This window comes from Haematobia irritans, chromosome 1 (assembly GCF_050003625.1).
Source record: "Haematobia irritans isolate KBUSLIRL chromosome 1, ASM5000362v1, whole genome shotgun sequence".
NCBI classification, from domain to species: Eukaryota; Metazoa; Arthropoda; class Insecta; order Diptera; family Muscidae; genus Haematobia; species Haematobia irritans.
This window is the reverse complement of record NC_134397.1, coordinates 265752113-265778925: the sequence shown is the minus strand read 5'-3', so window position 1 is coordinate 265778925 and position 26813 is coordinate 265752113. Positions and strand designations below refer to the sequence as shown.

Here is a 26813-nt window from a genome sequence, read left to right as displayed (position 1 = left end):
CAAGCAAATATTTGTTAAAATTTTCTTTGCCGCAAAGAGGGGGCCGGGGGTTTTGATGTAACCCCCAAACCCACATGCCATGTCAACACTACGAACCCAAGAAGCCTTACAAAAAGGGAAATATTTTATAATGGCATTTAACACATCCTTATTCTCGCCAAAACGTATGGTTGGCATTTTCAATGGTTATTTATTTGGAGATATGGACGAGGGGTAATAACTGCCGTTGACTTTATGCTCCTTCGATTGCACCCGAGGGTTGCTGGGATACGTTTGTGGTGATTACTTGCTTGCCGTCCCAAATTAATGGTTGTAATGAATTTTGATTGTTTTCTAAATATATCACATAACGCACAGTGGTAAACACAGTAGATAATAATATGCTTTGGGTTGTGAACACGGTTGCCACTCGAGCCAAGACAAATTTACAAAAATTTTAAGAAAATCCTACCAAACAACTACCTAACAAAAAATCTTCATTAGAAAAATTTTATTTCTATAAAAAAATTTTTCAAAACATTTTTTTTATAGAATAGAAAATTTTGTCAAAATTTGTATAGAAAATTTTGTCAAAATATTATTTCTATAGAAAATTTTTAAAGTGGAATATTTTGCAAAATCTACCAAAACATCAAGAATTCTAACAATCTACAAAACAGTAAAAAAAATCTACCATTTTTGGTAGAATTCTACAACCAGGAATATCGCAAGACCAACAAAAAAAGCTTTTCTTACAGAATGGCTCGTTGACAGCTAACAGATTTATTGCAGTGACAATTCGTTTTATTGTTTACAATCTTCCAAAGGCATTTCGATCTATTACATTCAGAAATAAATTTATTCGTGATCAAGCGTGATAGTGTGAATGCTTTATATTTGTCTGGGAAACCACAAGTGGCAAGAGTCCTCCAGTATTTAAATGTGAATAACTCGTACCATTGCTCATTACTGTGCTACCGGCTGTGTTGCATCGCGTCCAAAAAATGAACAAAAACCATTAAGCTTGTCCGAGCCGTATCTTAAATATCCACCACCATGATTCAAAGATTAAGAGTTTTCTTTAGAAGTCTTCGTCGTAGCTGGTTACTTGGAAATGTATGGAATTCTAGGAACATTTAATGACAGATACTCGCATAAGATGTACTGGACAAATTTTCTATAGAAGTAAAATTTTGACAAAATTTTCTATAGAAATAAAATCTTCACACAATTTTCCAAAGAAATCAAATTTTGACATAATATTCCAAAGAAATAAAATTTGGACAAATTTTTGTACAGAAATAAAATTTTGACAAAATTTGCTATTGAAATTAAATTTTGACAAAATTTTCTATAGAAATTAAATTTTGAAAAAATTTTCTTTAAAAACAAAATTTGACAAAATTGTCTATAGTAATATAATGTGGACAAATTTTCTATTGAAATTAAATTTTGGCAACATTTTCTATAGAAATTAAATTTTGACAAAATTTTCTATAGAAACAAAATTTTGACAAAATTTTCTACAGAAATAAAATTTTGAAAAAATTTTCTATAGAAATAAAATTTTGACAAAATATTCCAAAGCAATAACATTTTGACATAATATTCCAAAGAAATAAAATTTTGACAAAATTTTCTATAGAAATAAAATGTTGACAAAATTTTCTATAGAAATAAAATTTTGACAAAATTTTCTATAGAAATAAAATTTTGACAAATTTTTCTATAGAAATAAAAATTTGACAAAATTTTTTATAGAAATAAAATTTGGACAAAATTGTCTATACATTGACAAAATTTTCCAATGAAATAATACTTTGACAACATTTTTTATAGAAATAAAATTTTAACAAAATTTTCTATAGAAATAAAATTTTCACAAAATTTACCTTAGAAATAAAATTGTGACAACCTTTTCCTATAGAAATAAAATTTTGACAAAATTTTCTATAGAAATTAAATTTTGACAAAATTGTCTATATAGAAATAAAATTTTAACAAATAAAATTTTAACTAAATTTTCTATAGAAATGAAATGTTGAAAATATATTTATATAGAAATAAAATTTTGACAAAATTTTCTTTTGACAAAATTTTTTATAGAAATAAAATTTTACCAAAATTTTCTATAAAAATTACATTTTGATAAAAATTTTCAATAGAAACAACATTTTAACGAATATTTTCTATGGAAATAAATTTTTAAATTTTTTTTTATAGAAATAAATTTTTGACAAAATTGTCTGTATGGAAATAAAATGTTGACAAAATTTTATATAGAAATAAAATTTTGACAAAATTTTCTCTAAAAATAAAATTTTGACAAAATTTCTATATAGAAATAAAATTTTGACAAAATTTTCTACAGAAATAATATTTTGACAAAAATTTTTATAGAAATAAAATTTTAACTAAATTTTCGATAGAAATAAAATTTTGATAAAAATTTTCAATAGAAATAAATTTTGACAAAATTTTCTGTGGAAATAAACTCTTCACTAAATTTTCTATAGAAATAAAATTTTTACGAAATTTACTATAGAAATAAAATTGTGACAACATTTTCTATAGAAATAAAATTTGGACAACATTTATAATAGAAATAACATTTTAACGAAAAATATCATAGAAATAAAATTTTTACAAAATGTTCTACAGAAATAAAATTTTGACAAAATGTTCTATAGAAATAAAATTTTGACAAAATTTTTTATAGAAACAAAATTTTGACAAAATTTTCTATAGAAATAAAATTTTGACAAAATTTTCTATAGAAATAAAATTTTGAAACAATTTTCTATAGAAATAAAATTTTGACAAAATTTTCTATAGAAATAAAATCTTGACTAAATTTTCTATAGAAATAAAATTTTGACTAAATTTTCTATAGAAATAAAATTTTGATAAAATATTCCAAAGAAATAAAATTTTGACATAATATTCCAAAAAAATAAAATTTTGACAAAATTTTCTATAGAAATAAAATTTTAACAAAATTTTCTATAGAAGATTTGATTTCTATAGAAAATTTGATTTCTATTGACAAAATTGTATATAAAGAAATAAAATTTTAACTAAATTTTCTATAGAAATAAAATGTTGAAAAAATATTTATATAGAAATAAAATTTTGACAAAATTTTCTGTAGAAATAATATTTTGACAACATTTTTTATAGAAATAAAATTTTAACAAAATTTTCTATAGAAATTACATTTTGATAAAAATTTTCAATAGAAATAGCATTTTAACGAATATTTTCTATGGAAATAAATTTTTACAAATTTTTTTTTATAGAAATAAAATTTTCACAAAATTTACCTTAGAAATAAAATTGTGACAACATTTTTCTATAGAAATAAAATTTTGACAAAATTTTCTATAGAAATCAAATTTTGACAAAATTGTCTGTATAGAAATAAAATTTTGACAAAATTGTCTGTATAGAAATAAAATGTTGACAAAATTTTATATAGAAATACAATTTTGACAAAATTTTCTATAAAAATAAAATTTTGACAAAATTTCTATATAGAAATAAAATTTTGACATAATTTTCTACAGAAATAATATTTTGACAAAATTTTTTATAGAAATAAAATTTTAACTAAATTTTCGATAGAAATAATATTTTGATAAAAATTTTCAATGCAAATAAGATTTAAACGAAACGAAATTTTCTATGGAAATAAACTGTTGACAAAATTTTCTATAAAAAAATTTTCACGAAATTTACTATAGAAATAAAATTTTCACGAAATTTACTATAGAAATAAAATTGTGACAACATTTTCTATAGAAATAAAATTTGGACAAAATTTATAATAGAAATAACATTTTAACAAAAATTTATCATAGAAAGAAAATTTTTACAAAATTTTCTATAGAAATAAAATTTTGACAAAATTTTCTATAGAAATAAAATTTGGACAAACTTTTCTATAGAAACAAAATTTTGACCAAATTTTCTATGGAAATAAAATTTTCTATAGAAATAAAATTTTTACAACATTTTCTATAGAAATAAAATGTTGACAAAATTTCTACATAGAAATAAAATTTTGACAAAATTTTTATAGAAATAAAATTTTAACAAAATTTTCTATAGAAATAACATTTTGATAAAGATTTTCAATAGAAATAAAATTTTAACGAAAATTTTCTATGGAAATAAATTTTGACAAAATTTTCTATGGAAATAAACTTTTGACATAATTTTCTATAGAAATAAAATTTTCACGAAATTTACTATAGAAATAAAATTTGGACAAAATTTATAATAGAAATAACATTCTACCAAAAATTTATCATAGAAATAAAATTATTACAAAATTTTCTGTAGAAATAAAATTTTGACAAAATTTTATATAGAAACAAAATTTTGACAAAATTTTCTATAGAAATAAAATTCTGACAAAATTTTCTATAGAAATAAAATTTTCACAGTATTTACCATGGAAATAAAATTGTGACAACATTTTCTATAGAAATAAGATTTTCACAAAATTTATAATAGAAATCTAATTTTAGCAAAAATTTATCATAGAAATAAAATTTTTTCAAAAATTTATCATAGAAATAAAATTTTGACAAAATTTTCTATAGAAATAAAATTTTGACAAAAATGTCTATAGAAATAAAATTTTGACGCTCGAGGCACGTTGGAGGGTAAAGTCGCCACTAAAAATTACCAAAGTTTGGTCATCTGAAGACGGGACTTAGCTGGAAATGGGCCATAATAACTCAGAGACACTGTGGTGCAGTTTGTGATGAATTCGCGGCCATATTTCAGGCTTAAGGTAGTCAACTCGAAACAAATCTAAACTGATTCCAAATTTTTATCGTTTTTCTGACATTTTTTACTTTGAAAAATAAAATTAAAAAAATATTAATGACTCTACTAAATCTAATTTCTATAACCAAAGTTCGTACTGTGCACATAGAAATAAAATTGTGACAAAATTTTTTATAGAAATAAAATTTTAACTAAATTTTCGATAGAAATAATATTTTGATAAAAATTTTCAATGCAAATAAGATTTAAACGAAACGAAATTTTCTATGGAAATAAACTGTTGACAAAATTTTCTATAAAAAAATTTTCACGAAATTTACTATAGAAATAAAATTTTCACGAAATTTACTATAGAAATAAAATTGTGACAACATTTTCTATAGAAATAAAATTTGGACAAAATTTATAATAGAAATAACATTTTAACAAAAATTTATCATAGAAAGAAAATTTTTACAAAATTTTCTATAGAAATAAAATTTTGACAAAATTTTCTATAGAAATAAAATTTGGACAAACTTTTCTATAGAAACAAAATTTTGACCAAATTTTCTATGGAAATAAAATTTTCTATAGAAATAAAATTTTTACAACATTTTCTATAGAAATAAAATGTTGACAAAATTTCTACATAGAAATAAAATTTTGACAAAATTTTTATAGAAATAAAATTTTAACAAAATTTTCTATAGAAATAACATTTTGATAAAGATTTTCAATAGAAATAAAATTTTAACGAAAATTTTCTATGGAAATAAATTTTGACAAAATTTTCTATGGAAATAAACTTTTGACATAATTTTCTATAGAAATAAAATTTTCACGAAATTTACTATAGAAATAAAATTTGGACAAAATTTATAATAGAAATAACATTCTACCAAAAATTTATCATAGAAATAAAATTATTACAAAATTTTCTGTAGAAATAAAATTTTGACAAAATTTTATATAGAAACAAAATTTTGACAAAATTTTCTATAGAAATAAAATTCTGACAAAATTTTCTATAGAAATAAAATTTTCACAGTATTTACCATGGAAATAAAATTGTGACAACATTTTCTATAGAAATAAGATTTTCACAAAATTTATAATAGAAATCTAATTTTAGCAAAAATTTATCATAGAAATAAAATTTTTTCAAAAATTTATCATAGAAATAAAATTTTGACAAAATTTTCTATAGAAATAAAATTTTGACAAAAATGTCTATAGAAATAAAATTTTGACGCTCGAGGCACGTTGGAGGGTAAAGTCGCCACTAAAAATTACCAAAGTTTGGTCATCTGAAGACGGGACTTAGCTGGAAATGGGCCATAATAACTCAGAGACACTGTGGTGCAGTTTGTGATGAATTCGCGGCCATATTTCAGGCTTAAGGTAGTCAACTCGAAACAAATCTAAACTGATTCTAAAATTTTATCGTTTTTCTGACATTTTTTACTTTGAAAAATAAAATTAAAAAAATATTAATGACTCTACTAAATCTAATTTCTATAACCAAAGTTCGTACTGTGCACATAGAAATAAAATTGTGACAAAATTTTCTGCGGAAATAAAATTTTGAAAAAAATGTATCATAGAAATATAATTTTGACAACAAAAATTATCAAGAAATAAAATTTTGACAAAAAAATTTTAATAGAAATAAAAATTATAACAAAATTTTCTATAAAAACAGAATTTGGAAAAAAAAAATTATAGAAAAAAAAAATAATAAAAAAAGAATATTAATGACTCTACGATTTCTTCTAAATCTCATTTCTATAACCAAATATCGCACTGTGCACTTTAGGATATATTCTAAACAATCCCTTATTTATTAAGCGGTAAAATAAATCTTGGAAAATTTGAACTTTTAAATGTGTATTTATTGTTCCCCAGAAGAAAACCTGTTTCCAGCATTAAAAGAAAATAAGCGTAATATCTGTTTTAGTAACCGGAGAATTCACTGTGACAGCAAAAATCATATGCCAAAATCCATGTCCAATTTACAAGTGAGTTAGTGGAAATAAATCACATAAAGTTAATATTTGAAGAAGGGTCAATATCAAAAGAAAATTTCCTTTACAAAGTACAATAAGAATAGATTGTGGGATATCGTTTCTTGTTTGGCTGAAACCATTAACTTTTGCCAACATTCATTTTCTTTTAATTATTTAATGATTGTGCCAACGCCGTCATTTATTCGCTAAATGACTCCATCCTTTGGATTGTTTGTTTAACAAATTTGAGAACTTCCTATAACGACGAATCTTTCCTTTGTCACACAGTCTAGCCATTATAAGCTCCTTTAAGAAGGACAAGTGATAATTCTATGTTCTTTGCTACTGTATACATCAAAAGGAATTACAAAGTCCATTGTGTCATCTCTAGAAGTCATGGTAGTTGATGAGAATGTTGTCTTTCCACCAATTCATGATGACTACTGTGGTGATATTTATTTGCTTGAGGTTGTTAATCTTGAAGGTGTCTCTCTACTTTTCAAAATGTTTACTTTTCCAAACAGCAGCATTATTTTGCCCACTTCTGCGGACTTTACCGCCATATGATAATATCAGAGACAGAAGCCCATGGTGACTTTTTCAAATGAAGCTTTTAACATTGAAATTTGCTGATAGACAAACAGAAATTAGCAACAGTCAGTTGGCAGGTATTTGCTCACAAAGCAAAAGCCACAATAAATGCTAGACAATCATGGTAGTCACATTTGGTTCTTGTCCCCACAGTGTCCATGTTACTTTTACCGCCGCCTCGCCGACAGTCATTATTTATTTTGTCAATTTGCAAATAACAGCGCACCAGCGGATGACCATGTCGAAGTCATCCTTTAAAGAGTTCATTAGTAGCAAAATGTAGTTGAAAACCCAAAACCAAAAAGCTCGAACTGAAACCAAATGCCCCCTCCCCACCAAGTGGACAAAGTGATTTGGACAAAAGGCAATTTTAACACCAAGTTAAGCGAAGGTAAAAAACAAACAGCGCCTACTATTTGTAATGCTCTTGGGTTTATCGGACCAGATAGTGTCAAAAACCTGTCTCTACCTCAACTATGACTGTGGCGAGGAAGATTATACAGATAGGCCTTGAATGAATGCGTAAATCCGAATTCAAACCCAACAAAGAATAGATTTATTTTAGAAACGTTTATACTTTCTGCCAAATTGAATTTATTCGAAAATTTCAAACTTTTATCACTTGTGGCAAAATTTTTATTTTTGCAATAAAACATTTTTTTGTTTAAGCATCACCGTCCATTTCATTTACTTTTTTTTCTGACTTTAGGTCTTTAAATAACAAGACATATTTTGAAGTATCAGAGTAAAAATTTAATATAGTAGCATGTAAAGGTGGGTATTAAGTTCGAGTTTAGCCGCTAAAATCGTCATTTTTTCACGATTACTTCTCTTTAATAATCCATTTTAAGGAATACAAACTTTGTGAACATTTGCTTTGGGATATTCCCAATCAAGTTATAATGAAATATGCAACAAATATGTATAATTTTATGATTTTTTTTACTGATTTAGTTTTCACATTAGTGAAATTTAGCGGCTAAACTCGAACTTAATACTCACCTTAAAGCCGAAAATCTTTTTAAATTATTTCGAAATTTTTGGAATATAACGATGTCTCTATTCCAAAGTACGCTAAGTCTAAAAAGTGAATTTTACAGGAAGCAAGTTCAAAATTTTTATACCCATCACCATAGAATGGTGATGGGGGTATAATAAATTTGTCATTCCGTGTGTAACACATCGAAATATCGATTTCCGACTATATAAAGTATATATATTGTAGATCAGGGAGAAATTCTAAGATAATATAAGCATGTCCGTCTGTCCGTCTGTTGTAATCACGCTACAGCCTTCAATAATGGCGCTATCGTCCTGCAATTTGGCACAGATTCGTTTTTTCTTTGCAGGCAGATCGAGTTCGAAGATGGGCTATATCGGTCCAAGTTTTGATATAGTCGTCATATAAACCGATTTCCCGATTTGGGGTCTTGGGCTTATACAAATCGTAGTTTTTATCCAATTTGCTGAAATTAAAAATCTAGAGATACTTGAGGACCATAAAAAGGTGTGCTGAAAATAGTACCCATCGGTCCATGTTTTGGTATAGCCCCCATATAGACCGATCTCCCGATTTTGCTTCTTCGGCTTCTAGAAACTGTATTTACTATCCGATTTGCCTGAAATTCGAAATCTAAAGGTATTTTGGGACTATAAAAAGGTGCGCCGAAAATGGTGCCCATCGGTCCATGTTTTGGTATAGCCTCCATATAGACCGATCTCCCGATTTTGCTTCTTCGGCTTCTAGAAACTGTATTTACTATCCGATTTGCCTGAAATTCGAAATCTAAAGGTATTTTGGGACTATAAAAAGGTGCGCCGAAAATGGTGCCCATCGGTCCATGTTTTCGTATAGCCCCCATATAGACCGATCTCCCGATTTTGCTTCTTGGGCGTCTAGAAACTGTATTTTCTATCCGATTTGCCTGTAATTGAAAATCTAGAGGTATTTTAGGACCATAAAGAGGTGTGTCGAAAATGGTGCCCATCGGTCCATGTTTTCGTATAAGCCCCATATAGACCGATCTCCCGATTTTGCTTCTTAGGCGTCTAGAAACTGTATTTTCTATCCGATTTACCTGAAATTGAAAATCTATAGGTATTTTGGGACCATAAAGTGGTGTGTCGAAAATGGTCCGTATAGGTCCATGTTTTGGTATAGCTCCAATATAGACCGATCTCCCGATTTTTATTCTTGGGCTTCTATAAACTGTATTTATTACCCGATTTGCCTGAAATTGGAAATCTAGTGGTATTTTGGGACCCCAAATATGTGTGCCGAAATTGAGGTGTATCGGTCCATTTTTTTTTTCGTATAACCCCCATATAAACCGATCTCCCGATTTTACTTCTTGGGCATCGAGAGACTATATTTTCTAGCCGATTTGCTTAAAATTGCAAATCTAGAGGTATTTTAAGATCACAAATAGGTGTGTCGCAAATGTCGCCTATTGGTCCATATTTTGGTATAGCCCACATATTGACCGATCCACCGGCTTTATTTTTTTGGGCTTCAAGAATTCGTAGTTTTTATCCAATGTGCCGGAAATTTGAAATATAAACGTATCTTAGGACCATTAATAGGTGTGTCGAAAATTGACCTTATCGGTCCATGTTTTGGTATAGCCCCTATATATAGACTGATCTCCCGATTTTACTTCTTGGGCTTCTAGAATTCGCAGTTTTCACCCAATTCGTCTGAAAGTTGAATTCTAGAGGTATTTGAGGAACATTAAGAGGTGGTGAGTATTGGTCCATGTTTCGGTATAGCCCCCATATAGACCTAACTCCCGAATTTATTTCTAGGTCTTCTGGAATCCGGTTGACCACAAAACAAATAGGTCAGCCGAATATGGTGTGTGTCGACTCATGTTTTAGTATAGCCTGCACATAGACCGATCTCCAGATTTAACTCCTTGGGCTTCTAGAAACCGTAGTTTTTATCCGATTTGCACAAAAATTTAAATATACTGAAATTTTAGACCCTCAAAAATCTGTATCGCATTTATTTTTTAACGGTCCATTTGACAAGAGCAACGATATAGACCAATTTAACTTCTTGAGGGTACATCCAAAGAAAAAATATTTTCCTCCGCAATGAAATTTTAGACAAACGAAATTACCCTTTCGTATAAAGTATTTTGGTTTAGAGCAAACAAGTCCGAATTTTTGATAAGCGATTCAACGATTGCCTCTAAAATTTGTGTCAATAGAAAACTTTGTCTAAAATTTCGTTCCTCAGAAAAGAAAACACTTCTTTCGGGGTATAACAGGCACAATGATCATGAAAATTGCTTGAAACTGAAAGTAAAATTTCCAGATTTTACTCGTCGTATTCAGTTAAATAATGACTACAGATTAAAGATTTCAAATCAAGGCGTTATTTCATCATATACACGATATGTTTGTGATTTCTCTAGTCCCCATATAAACCGAACTCCCGATTTGGGGTCTTGGGCTTATAGAAATCGTAGTTTTTATCCAATTTGCCTGAAATTTGAAATCTAGAAGTATTTTATGACTATAAAGAGGTGTGCCAAAAATGGTGAGTATCGGTCCATGTTTTGGTATAGCCCCCATATAGACCGATCTCCCGATTTTACTTCTTGGCCTTATAGAAACCGCAGTATTTATTCAATTTACCTGAAATTGGAAATCTAGAGGTATTGTAGGACCACAAATTCGTGTGCCAAAAATTGTGAGTATCGGTCCATATTTTGGTATAGCCCCCATATAGACCGATCTCTCGATTTTACTTTTTGGGCTTCTAGAATCCGAAGTTTTTATCCTATTTGCCTGAAATTGGAAACCTAGAGCTATTTTCGGGTCATAAAGAGGTGTGCCGAAAACGGTGAGTATCGGTCCATATTTTAGTATAGCCCCCATAAGAACGATCTCCCGATTTAACACCTTGGGTTTCTAGAAACCGTAGTTTTTATCTGATTTGCCTGAAATTGTAAATATTCTGGTATTTTAAGCTCATTAAGTTTTTATCGGTCCATTTGGTAATGCCTCCATATAGACCGACTTCACTTCTTGAGGGTGTAGAAGGCGCACTGATCATGAAGCCTCCTGAAAATTCAAAGGAAACCCTAATATTTGGTTCATTGTGGTGGGTATTAAAGATTCAGCCCGGCCGAACTTTGTATACTGTATATACTTGTTTCTTCTTCATACGGGGTCATTTTGCCGCGATTTCGACCTTCAAACGCTCCAATAACGCCATATAAAAGTCACTGTTGATGGATTTTCTCCTCTCAAGATAATCGATAAAAATTATTCCATGCGCATCCCAAAAAACAGAGGCCATTACTTTGCCAGCGGACTTTTGAGTCTTTCCAGGCTTCGGAGACGGTTCACCGGTCTCTGTCCACTCAGCCGACTGTCGATTGGACTCAGGAGTGTACACTGTTAGAAAAATATGTTTTTCATATGTTCCGATATAAACAAAATGTTTTTCGGACACGATTTTAAACCACAACATATTTAAGTGCGAACATGTAATGTTCCTAAACTAAAACTAAATGTTTGGGACATCTATGTTAATATGTTAGAATATATTATGTTTGGGGCATGAATGTTTCATAAAAATCATATGTGTGAATACAAACATATATAAATTTACAAATTTCGACTAAACATACATATGTTGTGATATTTTATTCAAAGCGACAGAGAGAGTATAGAGAGAAATAGAGATGGAAAACGGGAGAGTTGACGAAAGATATCAATATAACACAGCAAAAGAGTCAAAAGAGAACAATTTCTGTGAAACCGCTTGTATGTTGTTTCGGAAAACTGTTTTATGATAAGGCCAAAACTTTAAGTCTAAATATTATTTAATTTGAATAAAGAGAATAGACATTCGGAACCAAGAGAATAGACATTTGAAAAACAAACAGCATATGTTTTGGCCTAGAGAGCAGCATTTTATGTATGTGTGGACATGTGTTTTGTTTATCATTTTGGCATTATGGGCACAATTTTTTTCATGGTTCGTTAAAAGAAATCAGGGGTCTTCATAAAAATAGCGAAAGGGCACTATACACTTTTTAGAGTTGGGACAGTAAAATGAAATAAGGAGGAAATAGTGAAAAATTACACAGTAAAATGTAAAAAAAAAAACAAACTTTAGTTCCTTTTTGGTAGTCCACGAGGAGTTGACGGACACCATCAAATATAAAAGCGGGCATTAAGTTCGAGTTTTACAGCTAAAACAATTTAAAAAATTTGTTTTCTTTAAAATGAATTATTAAAGAAAAATAAAAGGAATTTTAGAGCGATGGTGTTAAATGGTAGTAAAAAAACTTTTCACTCCTAAATAAATTTATGTTTATATTATAAAATTATGTATGTATGTTTATAATCGACTCCACGTTCTTCTTTTGTTAGTTTTTGAATTCCTTCCAAATTTTAAAGTTTTGTCCAAAAACAGTTTTTTATTACAAAATTGTTATTTTTGCAATAAAAAATAATATTTTATCCAAAAATCAGTCAATTTCGTTTATATCAAGCACTGTTACTGACTATAAATCTTTAATAACGCACATTTCGAAGTTTCATTTAAAAAAATTTAATATAGTATAAATATAAATGTGTAAATTAAAAAAAAAAAAATGTTCGGTCGGAGCAGGGATTGAACCCACGACCCTTTGCATGCAAGGCAGGCATGCTAACCACTGCTCCACGTGGCAAACAAATGTATGTTTCTGTTAAATAATGTTATGTTTGCATGGGCTCGTGGGCGCTGCAAACTATGCTATATAAATGTAACTTAAAACGATAATTATCTACTGGTGACTATAACAGCTACGTAGCCCAGTGGATAGTGTGTTGGCTTACAAACTGTATGGTCCTCGGTTCGATTCTCCGTGCAGGCGAAAGGTAAAATTTAAAAAATTTATAAAAGTGAATAATTTCTTCAACATTATTTGTATTACAGAAAAAGGTGCCAAGAAAAAATTTCGTGGAAGTGAAAATTACGAGTATGTTAGGGAATGAGCACAATCGTGTTTGGGAAAAATTCTTCCAAGCATATAATATTTTTGGCTCAAAATGCTTCCAAACATATAATATGTTCACATAAAACAAACATATTAATGTTTCGGAAGTATGCAATAATATATGTGCTTCCTGCAAAATATGTTTGGAACATATGTTAAAGAAGCGATTTTTTTGAGGGTGTAGTGATGGAGCCATGTTTCATCCATTGTCGACGGAAAACATCGGGTGTATTACGAGTTAACAGCTGCAAGCGCCGCTCAGAATCATCAACACGTTGTTGTTTTTGGTCAAATGTGAGCTCGCGCGGCACCCATTGTGCACAGAGCTTCCGCATATCCAAATATTGATGAATAATATGACCAACACGTTCCTTTGATATCTTTAAGGCCTCTGCTATCTCAATCAACTTCATTTTCTGGTCATTCAATATCCGTCCACTGCGTTCACCGTCCTCCGTGCTCATTTCACCACGCTTGAATTTTGAATACCAATCAATTATTTTTGATTTCCCTGGGACAGAGTCCGCAAACTCATTATCAAGCCAAGTTTTTGCTTCCACCGTATTTTTTCCTTTCAGAAAACAGTATTTTATCAAAACACGAAATTCTTTTTTTTCCATTTTTTTTTCACAATAACAAAAGTTGCTTCACAAAAGACGCTCTATCTCACAAACTAATTGACTTACAGACGTCAAATTTTGACACGAATCATTTGAAGGTTGGTATTATATAAAAATAATATGCATTTAATACTAGCGACGACATATATGTGTCAGACCGGGGACTTATCAGCCAACCTGTTAATTGTTTCGTTGAAGGTGGGTATTAAGTTCGAGTTTAGCCGCTAAAATCGTCTTTTTTCACGATTACTGTACAAATCCGTGAGAAGTGTTTCCTTTAGTGGACTGTATATAAAGATTAATTCTCGGATATGTAAAGATTTTTGTAATGAAAAGAGAAGAAGCAAAAGGCAAGTTATAAGTTTTACAATTCAAATAATGGCTTTATTCAGGATGACGGCAGCTTACCAAGGGCAATGACGAAGCACAAGTGAAGTTTTACAACAAACGAAGTGTCAGTCAGACATTGCGGTTTAGAAGTTACAACAATTAAATTCATTTTGAGTAAAAGCTTTAGGGTTATCGCATAAAGATTGAATTCAAGTATCGATAACAATAATTCATATTTAGTATTGGCAATTCAATTATTTACGTTAAATTCAAAATATTCAATAATGTAGATATTCAAAATATTCAATAATTAATAAAAAACAAAAAAGTTGGGGAACGGAGTTCAACATGCCGCCGCCCTTGCAACACTGCAACTCAATATGAACAAGCTCCGGAGATTACCCATCCGAAAATGGTGCTTTGGGCGATAGGCATTAAAGATGACGTTTGAATTAAGCCCGCCAAAAGTATTTTTGCCAGTTGATCATTTCCAATTACCACTTCGACATTGGACGGGTTGAAAAAATGAGGATCGGCTAAAGAAGTCAAGTGATCATACACAGTGTGCAACTTTTTTACGGACGTTGACTTCGGAAGATCCATGTCAAATTTAGTTTTCACCGCAGCCGTAATCTGCACTCTAGCTGAAGCGTCGTGATAGGATTGAAGACTAAGTGTGCAGAACTCGGTTTGATCTTTGCGGGTGGTGATAAGTTTTAAATGTTGAACCATCGATTTGAGCATGACTGTTTGGATCCCCGCCGAATTCAGCAATAGTCGCGCTTTAGCAGGGCCTTTTGGAGTTAATACCCGAGCCAGCGCGGTAGGTAAGAATACGTGTACTCGCGACCGTGGACTTAGTCTCTCATGTACGTAGGGCTTTGGTGAAGTGCGACGTTTTCGGCTCGTTTGGCGTCTTTTCGAAATCGATGTGGAGGTCTCAGATCGGCAGTTCATTGGAGCAACTGTTTCATTCGGCTTTTGACTTCGGCTGGTTCTGACTTGGTGGTCGTCGATATGTAGCATGGTGTGATGGTTATAATTACAGACTAGACAAGTTTTTCTAGATCTGCACCAGTCTCGAGTATGGGACGAACAGAGGCATTTGAAGCAAAACCGGTTTTCTCTCATATGTCGTCTTCGTTCGTGGACTTCCATTCGCTGAAATTCTGGACAGTCTTTCAAAGCATGCCGGTTTTGGCAGATGCAGCATTTTGGAAGGCTAAATGTTGTACAGTTACGTAAATTTATTATGTTGTGAACGGTAAAAAAAAAAGAAAATTTATGAAACTAGTGAGCAACGGGTAGAATACAAAGTTTAACTATTGGACGCAAAAGCGTACCATTTTGCGTCCTTAGTTCAACAACGCGGACCTTTGAGTCTTGACCATGAAAAACTTTAACAACACGTCCAAGACTCCATTCAGTTGGAGGTAAGTTATCCTCTTTAATAATTACTAAGTCACCCTCTCTAAGATTCTGTTGTTCCGTTTTCCACTTATATCTCTTCTGCAAGTTGGAGATGTACTCGTTCTTCCATCGCTTAGCAAAATTAAACTGGATTGTTTTCAATTTTTGCCACCGATTTATCAAGTTTAAGTTGTCAGAGCATTGCTCGGGTACGGAAATCATAGCTGACCCTCTAAGAAAATGGCCAGGTGTTAAAGCAGTAATTTCAGCAGGGTCCTCGCTCATGGGAGATAAGGGCCTAGAATTCAGTACGCTTTCTATTCGAACAAGTAAAGTGGAGAACTCCTCGAAAGTAAATTTAAGATTCCCCGCGGCCCTTCGGAGGTGGGATTTCATGCTTTTGACAGCGGCTTCCCACAACCCCCCCATATGTGGCGCATGCGGTGGAATAAAATGCCAAGTGAAACCGTGAAGATTGTACTTATCGACAAGACCCTTTTCAGTAGATTTTAGAAAATTCTGATATTCACGACATAGGACTCTACTGGCCCCAACAAAATTTGTGCCGTTATCAGAGAAAACTTTATTCGGGAATCCTCGTCGGCCAACAAACCGATCGAAAGTGGCCATAAAGGCCTCTGTTGTTAATTCAGAGCACGCCTCTAAGTGAACGGCCCGAGTGGAAAGGCAAACGAAAACAGCAGCGTATCCTTTATGAAGTTTTGCATTTCGCAATCTTGAAGTCTTTAAATCGAATGGTCCTGCAAAATCAAGACCAGTATTGGTAAAGGGTAATGAGAATGTGCAGCGTTCTTCAGGCAAGGCAGCCATTATTTGATTTTGGATGCGTTGTTTGTAGATAATGCAAGTGCGACAGTTACGTATACAATGACGGACAGCGTTCTTCAAACGTATGACATAGAATTCAGCACGTATTGCTCGTAACATACTTTGGTGTTCGGCATGTAGAAGAATTTTATGAGTAAAAGTCAGAAACAATTTAAAGAAGTGTGAGTGCTCGGGAAGAATAATAGGATATTTCTCGTTATAAGGAAGATTTGAATTCGCTAAGCGACCATTAACTCTAAGTAGTTTCTGTTCGTCCAGAAATGGGTTTAAAGTTAAAAGTTTACTTTTAGAAGGTAGTGGTTGGTTATTCTGTAGTGCATTATATTCCGGAGCAAAAAATTTAAATTGTGCCAGTCTAATTAGTTGGACTTTGACAGTTGTAACTTCCGTTGCAGTAATAAATTCATTTCCCATTTCAATACAACTCCGCCTTTGACATTTCCTTATGAATCGGTACATGAAGCAGATTACCCGTAAGGCTCTGTTGAAAGATGAAAACCGTTCCATTATGTCCTCCATTTGTGTTTCAATCTGAAAATTTGAAGTTTTTCGCTCAAGTTCTGGCTCATTAAACGTTTTTGATTTTGGCCAACATTCTGGAGGTTCTATCAGCCATTTGGGTCCATGCCACCAGAGGTTATTATTCCTCAGTTCCTCCGCGGTGCAACCGCGCGTCCCGAGATCAGCTGGGTTTTCATTTGTTGGAACATATCGCCAAGTGACGTTTCCAACATTGTCTAAAATCTCTGATATCTTGTTTGCGACAAATGTCTTCCAATGGGAAGGCGGTTTATCCAACCATGCCAAGGTAATAGTGGAATCGCACCAAAGAAACACATCAGTTACAGTAAAAGTTAGATTTTGCGAAACAGATTTCAAAAGTTTAGATAATAGTGCAGCTCCACAAAGTTCAAGCCTCGGTAAACTCACTGTTTTTAAAGGTGCCACCTTGCTTTTCGACACAAGTAAGTTCGAAGTTATAAAGTTTTCAGCAGATTTGGTGCAAACATATATACATGCGCAATATGCTTTCTCGGAAGCATCGCAAAACCCGTGAATTTGAATATGTCTGTCAGGTGCATAATAAATCCATCGTGGAATTCGAATGTATTCGATATCCGGAAAGTTGGAAATAAAATGGTTCCATTTTTGGAATGAGTGTGGCTTAACTTCCTCATCCCAATCTGTTCCGTCAAGCCAAAGTTGTTGAAGAAGCATCTTTGCTACAATAATAATCGGTGCCAACCAACCGGCGGGATCGAAAATTTTTGCTACAATCGATAGTATCTTTCTTTTCGTTAAAGGAGCGGAAGGGATAGTAATATTTGAAACAACATAAAAAAACGCATCTGTCATGGCATTCCACCTGATACCTAAAGTTTTCGTTTCACTGGAATTCTCAAGTTTTAAAAAATCTTCATTTAGAAGATCTTCCGGGGGCAAATTTCGAAGAATGTGTGGATGGTTAGCCGTAAGTTTCTTAAGTGGAAATCCAGCAGAATTAAGTAAATCTATAAGTTCCAACAAATAAGACCTCGTTTCAGTAATTGAATGACTTCCTGAGAGAACATCATCAACGTATATTTGTTTTTTCAAGATTAATGAAGCTGAAGGGTGAGTAAGTTTTCCTTCTTCGCTTAACTGTAAAAGTGTGCGAATAGCTAGATATGGAGCACAGTTTACTCCAAATGTCACAGTCTTCAAACAAAAGTCTCTAACTCCATCTGTGGGAGGCATGCGGAATAAAACTCTTTGATATTGTCTGTCGTCTTGGTGAACATAAATTTGACGATACATCTTTTGTATATCGCCATTGAAGACATATCTAAAGAAGCGCCAGCGGAGTACAACATTCATAAGGTCATTTTGTAGTATAGGACCAGTATGTAAAACATCATTTAAAGCGATTCCAGTTGAAGTTTTCTTCGATGCATTAAATACTACTCGCACTTTTGTAGAAGATCGTTCAGGCTTTACGACGGCATGATGTGGAAGATAGAAAGAACGGTATCCTGAATCATGAAAGACTTCTACTGATGATGTGGGTTCCATATGGTCAAGATTTAAGTATTCCGACAAAACATTTGCATATTCAGCCGCTAAGTCTGGTGATTTTTTCAAGGTCTTCTCCATATGGAGATATTGACCCATAGCAGCCTTCCTTGATGACCCGAGAGTTATGTCTGTAGGTAAATCATGCCGAAAGGGGAGTCTCACTTCGTATCTGCCGTCAGATCGACGAACCGTAGTTTTCCGATAAAAGTCTTCACACCATATATCAATTTCCGACAAGGTTTTTGAAGATGGAACTTCTTCCAGTTCCCAAAATTTTCTAATCTCATTGTTAAGTGAATCGGAACAAGTCGCAAATGATGCAAACGTAGTAGTAGACCTAACTTTTGGTGGACCACTCAGAATCCAACCAAATTCAGTTTCCTGTGCAAGAAGACCTCCAGATATATTCTTTTGCACACCAGACTTCAGAATTACTGGAAGAATGTCGCTACCCAATAACATATCTATCTGTGCAGGTTTATAGAATTGTGGATCCGCCAAGTCAATTCTTTCTAAATCAGACAAATTCGAAATACGGGTTGGGAAAGATGGCATTAAGTGATTCATGTTAGAAACAACTATAGCAGTTGTACTTAACTTAAAGTCAGATTTCCGAGATTTCAAAATCAAATTGCAAAGTTTTGAAGAATTCTCGAGAAGAGTACCCCCCAATCCAGAGATCGTAGTATACGACCTTTTGGTTGGTATTGAGTATCTATTTACAATTCTATTCGAAATAAAAGTTTCTTGTGATCCTAGATCAATAAAAGCCCGTATTGTCAAATTTGTACCTAAATGCTCTAAATAGATTAACGCCGTTGGCAAAATAGTGCAATCTGTAGAACTAGCGAAGTTTGACTGAACGTGTAACGTTTGTTCTTCAAAAGCAGCAGCCGCCGTAGGATGTTGATTATCATATGAAGTTTCTATGTTAAAAGTTGTAACTCCTGGAGGTGGGCCATTTAGTGGCCTGTCATTATTCCTATTTTGATCAGAATCAGGGTGTAAAATTGTGTGATGTTTTCCTTGACATTTCTGGCAGACGTTTTCGCTTTGGCAATTTTGAATAGTGTGACCATAACACAAACAGTTCTCACATATCTTATTGTCATTTACGAATTTTTTCTTTTGTGAAAAAGGCCAAGATTTGAATTTAAGACATGATCGCAAGGAATGATTAAGTTTACAAACTTTACAAGATTTAACTTTTGACTCGGTTTTTGTGTGATAAGTTTGAGTTTTATTTGTAACAGTTGTGCTAGTTGAAGGTTTTCTCATGTCAGATATGGACTCCAACATATTTAATCTTCTAGAGATAAAGTCATCCAGCTGATTCCAAGTTGGTATTTCTTTATGGTCTGTTAATGAGTTTTCCCAAGCAGCCAATGTTTCATCCGGTAATCTTGATGAAACCCAGAAAACTAGAAAAGGATCCCACGACATGACAGATATATTATATGTTTTTAATACAGACATGCAATTGTTTATGGTGTACTGAAGATTTCGTAAAGCCTTGCCTTTTTCTGAAGTCACGCGTTCAGTTTCGAATATTTTCTTTAGTTGATGGTTTATAAGTATTCGTTTATTTTCGTAACGTTGACGAAGGGATTCCCAAGCTAAGTGGAAGTTATCGTCAGTTAGGGCGAATTGTTTCACAATCTGATTCGCCTCCCCACGAGTCTTTGCCCTTAAATGGAATAATTTTTGTGCCGGTGACAATTTTGGGTGCTTGACGTAAATGGCTGAGAACATGTCTCTAAAACTGGGCCATTTGTCATATCCACCGCTAAACACCTCAGTATCACATGGAGGAACTTTCAAAGAATACCCTTTTTCCTCCGGGGATTTGGCTTCAAGTGATTCCCGAGAAAGTGCCGACCGCTCCATGGCTCTTCGTTCAATTTCAATTAAGTCCAACATGTCAGCTTTGCATTTTTTGTAGGCCCTTATAGACTCATTAAACTTGGCATGTATTGACTCTTTTTCCGTTTTAGTACAATCGGAAACCATCTCAGCTTCGTATACCTGAGTAAGAGTCTGCCAACGACGCTCCAAGTCCTCAAGATCGACTTGTAGACTTGAAAGTTTGTGTTCAGAAGTATCAATGGCACCAAAGTTGGCGCAGTAAGTGACGACTTGGTCAGAAAAAAATATGAATTTTTGTGAAGCCATTGCAAGTTAGAAATCTGATCAAACAAAGGGGCAAAAAAATGATTGACTCAACGCAAAACAAGTACAGAAGTTATTTGCAATCCAAACCTCACTATGAGAGTTCAATTATAATCGTATAATTATAATTGTACGTTCGACTTCTTCAACAGAAACAGAAAAGTAAGGGTAAAATTCAAACAGTAAAATTATTCCAATTTACGAACGTAATACAGTGCTAAATGAAACCGTAAGTTTCCACTGCAAATTCGAAAAAATGCATCAAAGTCTCCGTCTCGAGAGAACACTAATCATATAGTCAATTCTAACACAAGAACCAACCAATTAATCTCTTGAAAGGAATTTATTACAAAGTACATACAATTTCTCACACAGTTTAGACTCCACGAGAGCAATCTCAAAGTAATCAAACAAAGCAAAAAAATCGTTTCATGAAAGTTTAGGCTCCACGAGAGCAAACTTCAAACGAAGTTATGTTATCAAGAAACCAATCGTGATTGGTACTATCCCCTTCAATCTTAAATCCCAAAAATCGTGGAAATAAAAATTGGTAATAAAATGTACTTGGCAACCCTATTGGGTGTAATATTAGGTAACGTATTGTTTGACGAATTAACCTTCAACTCAGTGTGTCGAACAAAATTATCAATGTTAGTGTTCGGATTCGAAGATGAGTTCTAAATTGATTTGAAGTTGATTTCTAAATTGAAATAAAATTCTCAGTGTATAAATATTCAAAGACCTGTAAGTTGATGAAAAAATATGCAAAGATCTGCAAGTTGTTTAAATAAAATCTCTCAGTGCACAACTATTTAAAGATACGAGCTTAAACAACACTGACAGAAATTCAATCGTATATAATAGAAATGTATCACGAAGGCATACGTAATATAAATCAGTTAATCTGTTTCATAAAAATTCAGAAATGGTTTTGAACAGATTTCCTTTAACAAGTTTATACTCGAGTGTAAACAAGTGGCTCAATGTTCAATATGAAAACATTTCACCAAGATTCAAATTTCACTTGGGAAAGTCTAACAACTCTTCATATTGTAGCCAATTGCAAACAATAACAATGGAGATTCTCGCCGTTGGAAATACCTCAATTCCAATATATAACTCCCGAGAACAAAATTAAAATCAATTCGGCTTTACAATTTTTTCCTAGCTCAATCCGTTTTATTCTGGCGGAGTTCAAAATAAAAATAAACTCTTTCTCGTTAATAATAATAAATCCATATCCTTCTTACCATGGATTATCCAAGAGTTTAAGATAAAAAACAGAGATAACCCTTTTCAATGGTTTGTCTGATGATTATATCAGGAGAACGTTGAAGATACCAGCACCTCCTTGTCCAGAAGTCCAGTTCCAACCGATTTCAAAGCATAAAACTGGTCCAATATATCGCGTCAACCCCTACGTCACAGACTTGACTTGATAATGGCAAATCTTGCCAAACGTACTTTCGATACGTATTTATGACCATTAATTAGTCACGACCTGTAGTACACAGAAGCAAACGGGGTACAATTCAGTAAACAATACTCCTTTCAATTCCACGCCTTTGAAATTGACCTCAAACATACGTATGTTGTGTCATAATAGCAAGAAACACGTTGCCTAATGTATTTTGACCTCAAAATCCTAACTCAACTCCAAGTATAAACAATGCCAGGTTCCAAGTAAAAATTGGTCGAGAAATATCTTACAAGTTCAAGCTAAAAGTACGTATAGTAGAAACGAAAACACGTACACGTTACTTAAGAAAAGTAATCTCTGTGTATACGACAGTATTCCTCAGTGCGTTTTCTAGTACTAAAGCTGTAGATAATTCTCCAGAACTCTATGGTCGTTCTTACGATATAAATCAAATCAATCCAGATCGAAATATTTACTTATTGATCAACAATTTCGATCCAACACTGAAAATGTTCTCCTTACACTAAGACTTGATATTGATTCCGAGGTAGCGCACACTTAAGCAAGGATACATTCAAGACACCTGTTTAAAATCTGAGTCCCAAATACCTGATACTAGAATACAAATTCGTTTTCATTCGTCTGCCTTTTCCTTAATGTGTTATTCAAATTCGGATTTGAACTCAAGTAGAAATTATGATATGTTCCAAGGAAAATTGTCTTTAACGTAAAGTGTTCATGAACGTCGTTTAGCTTTGTACTCCAGATACAAAACCCAACAAAACTAAAAGGATTCTATTAATTTCGCAAAAGTTCCCGAAATTACCAAAACCAAGTTGACCATAGTCCCACCAAACTTTCCTTTATGTAAAGATAACCCCTGACACGTAGAGGCAAGACTTTATCGAATTTTGGGCAAGAAATATCTATATAATAAAATGTGCCAGCTTGCCTTTATATTATAACGAAATGTATTATTTCCCAGTGTATTACTTGAAATAAGTGTATGTATATATAAATATGTTTCAAAATTGATATGAAGTAAAAGTCGTACAGGTATATAAATCATATATTCAAAATATGTGTTTTCTTCCCTTAGGATATTTTATAATTTCAAATATAAGTAGGCCAAATTTGTATGAATCAATCGAACGTAATTTCCATACGTATATCTCTTTGGCAAATCGCTCTATCGATTCTATTGATTAAAAAACATAATTCCATTCTTTTTCACGAAATAATTAAATATGTTGAAATTCAGCATTTTTTATAAAAGCATTTTTTTATAAAAAGTAACGATGGCAACTCTACCTTAACTACCTCCACTCACCCACTTTATTTACAAAAAATAGTAATTGGCCCCACGCCTCACCCCTTGATTCTTACTCCTCATGAACGTGTGGTATATGGGCACCGTTATGAGCACATGAAGTAGCCAGCAAATTCTCCACAACGTCTTCCACTTACTCGTCTTTGGCCAATCTCAATCCAAACGCAAATGATTTGTTTAGTAGATTTCCAATTGGTACAAATTACCATAAACTGCCAACTATCCTCGCCTCTATTTTTCTCACAAACGTAATTACTTCTCAATCTCCTTAACTTCAAAATTGTTTCTCCACAGATTTGTTTAGATTTTTCCAATTTCGTTCCTCATAAATTTAACTTTTCTATATTCTTTCCTTTATATTCGCTTTTGTTTTTAATCGCTTATGTTAACATGTTCACTTCATGACATGCAGATTAAAATGACACGACGAGGAATTGGCGTTTGTCAAATTAACTACTCCTCTCTTTTGTTCCGAATTATTTAGTTGGTGTAGCAGTTGGCATGAAAATGATGTGGCCGTATTAACAGTCACTTTTGGGATTGCACACTTTCCTTTCGATCAACAAATTTTCAAAATGTTTGTTTAGGTATTTTACTTTGTGTATGTTTTTCCAAACAATCGAAAATTTAAAAAAGAGTATATCTTTAAAATTGTATATGGTGAAACCATGAATAATAGCACCAATGTGCTTTACAATTAAAAAATTTCCAAACTTGCCGGTCTTAGAATATGCATATGGTAACCCAACAATGAGAATAATGTTGTAACTACATGCGCAGTGCACTCTCAATATGAGAGAATCAGTACAAGAGATGAAGGTTGAGCTGCGCTGCTAACTTTCAAGGCAGAAAAACTTTAATAAGCGAGTAGATTAGAGTTTGTGCATATAGGAAGTATGCTCTACATAAAGCAAAGAGTATATCCCTCTGTATAAACTTAAGAGAGTTTACAACGTTATAACTCCGTTTTTCTCTTTTTTTTCTGTAATGTTTGAAACGAAACTGCAAAACAACTATGGTTATTTATATAGCCGTGCGATGTATGTTATGTGCTTTTCCTTCGATATCTTTAGATTTTTGTGGAGTTTTGGCAATGTTGGTAATCCTAAGTCAGTCGAAAAAAAGGAGACAAACAATGCGTAGTGTAAATGCAGATCTGTTAGATCTCAACTTATGTTGAAAATGTTTCACAGAGGCATTGGGTTGGTGAGCGAACGTCTGTTCGTGTGAATGTTCTTATCTTAAGTATGTAAGAAGTATGTTACCTTTACAGTGCAAAAAAATGGATATCGTTGATAGATGTCTCAGCTATGAGTATTAATATTAACAGTGCAAAATATGGATACCGTTGATAGGTTTCTCACCTACGCGTATCAATATTAAAGGTATTTTTAGAAATGGACTTGTAGTTCTATCTTGACCATTATTAAGACTTTTGCCTGCACATATTTTAGTCGTTTCTGTTCAATAGTAACACACTTTCTGATCAAATTTTGTTTCCAAAGTATTTATCCCGTAGGGATGGTCGTGCTATTGTTACACAATAATCTGTGCAAGTGACATAAATGCAAATGTTCACAAATGCAAAAGAGTCTTTTACACCAAAAAGTTTCTTGCTATTACAGCACTGTAACGTATTGTAACATTAACAGACCGCGACTATGTGCCTTCTGGTTTTTGGCTTTCAAGTTACAAACAGCAGTAATATAAGTGCAATTGGTAAATTGCATCTCAGATTATAAGATTTTTTCTACCGTTGCGTTGCCACTAAATCATAAATTCACACTGTTGTTCACAATATAATAAATTGTACGTACCTTTTGTCCATAATAGTTAAAAGGAGAATGTAATATGAGGATAGGCTTACGGGCGAAAAATATAATGAACAGAGGACGTAATCCCAAATCAAACGCAAAGCTATTCCAAAGTGGTGGACGTAATCCGTGTAACAAAAAATCCTCGAAGTTCCTTGACGGGTCGAAGGATCATGTACAAATCCGTGAGAAGTGTTTCCTTTAGTGGACTGTATATAAAGATTAATTCTCGGATATGTAAAGATTTTTGTAATGAAAAGAGAAGAAGCAAAAGGCAAGTTATAAGTTTTACAATTCAAATAATGGCTTTATTCAGGATGACGGCAGCTTCCCAAGGGCAATGACGAAGCACAAGTGAAGTTTTACAACAAACGAAGTGTCAGTCAGACATTGCGGTTTAGAAGTTACAACAATTAAATTCATTTTGAGTAAAAGCTTTAGGGTTATCGCATAAAGATTGAATTCAAGTATCGATAACAATAATTCATATTTAGTATTGGCAATTCAATTATTTACGTTAAATTCAAAATATTCAATAATGTAGATATTCAAAATATTCTATAATTAATAAAAAACAAAAAAGTTGGGGAACGGAGTTCAACAATTACTTTTCTTTAATAATCCATTTTAAGGAATACAAACTATGTGGAAATTTGATATGGGCTATTACCAATCAAGTTATTATAAAATTTGCAACATATATGTATAATTTTGTATGGAACAAAATATCGGCCAAATGGGCGCCGCGACCTCGGTGGCACACCTTCATCCGATGGTCCAAATTTTCGATGACGCTGAGGCATAATTGAGGTTCTGTGCCGTTAATGTGCCGAATTATCTCATCCTTTAGCTCTTGAGTTGTTCCTAGTTTATCGACGTACACCTTTTCTTTCAAATAACCCCAAAGAAAAACGTCCAACGGTATCAAATCCCATGATCTTGGCGGCCAATTGTCATCACCATTACGTGAGATAACACGACCATTGAATTTGGTGCGCAAGAGAGCCATTGTTTCGTTAGCTGTGTGGCAAGTGTCACCGTCCTGCTGAAACCACATATCGTCCACATCCACATCTTCCAATTCGGGCCATAAAAAGTTCGTTATCTTCTCACGATAGCGAACACCATTCACAGTAACTGCCTGACCGGCCTCATTTTGGAAAAAATACGGCCGATGATGCCGCCAGCCCATAACCGCACCAAACAGTGTATCTCTCCATGGTTTAAATTGAGTAAATCTGAAATAGAGAAATGTCAAATAAAATTCGGAAAAAAACTTGGTGTTTAGGTGTGGTTCACATTCAACATCGGTCCTTACAATTTAACCACCCTTTATTTATATCGAGTCCAGGCTAAAACAGGGTGAATTTAGGATACACTTAGCTTTGATAGCCACACGGATGAAAAAGACTGTTTTTCATATGTTTGGCTATAAACATTATATGTTTGGAACACAAAT

General features: G+C 32.6%; 1 protein-coding gene across 1 annotated transcript; it reads right to left on the bottom strand.

Moving 5' to 3' along the window:
* Positions 1–232: 232 nt before the first annotated feature.
* LOC142236188 (uncharacterized) lies at positions 233–26363 on the bottom strand. Its single transcript, XM_075307453.1, has 6 exons — positions 26321–26363; positions 26148–26242; positions 25358–25563; positions 14710–15529; positions 14386–14488; positions 233–333 (listed from the first exon to the last, which is right to left on the bottom strand). Exons 1-6 carry the CDS (start codon positions 26361–26363, stop codon positions 233–235), a joined length of 1368 nt encoding a protein of 455 aa, XP_075163568.1.
* Between the last annotated feature and the right edge of the window lie 450 nt (positions 26364–26813).

Bases quoted from the DNA above. Each gene is read 5' to 3' on its own strand.
- LOC142236188 (XM_075307453.1), bottom strand. From the start codon at position 26,363: ATGGCTCTCTTGCGCACCAAATTCAATGGTCGTGTTATCTCAC. The intron at 25,564-26,147 runs GTCATCGAAAAT...CTTTATATACAG, and splicing joins AACCTCAATTATGCCTCAGC to TCCACTAAAGGAAACACTTC. The intron at 334-14,385 runs GTAAGCTGCCGT...TGATATATTTAG, and splicing joins GTGCTTCGTCATTGCCCTTG to AAAACAATCAAAATTCATTA.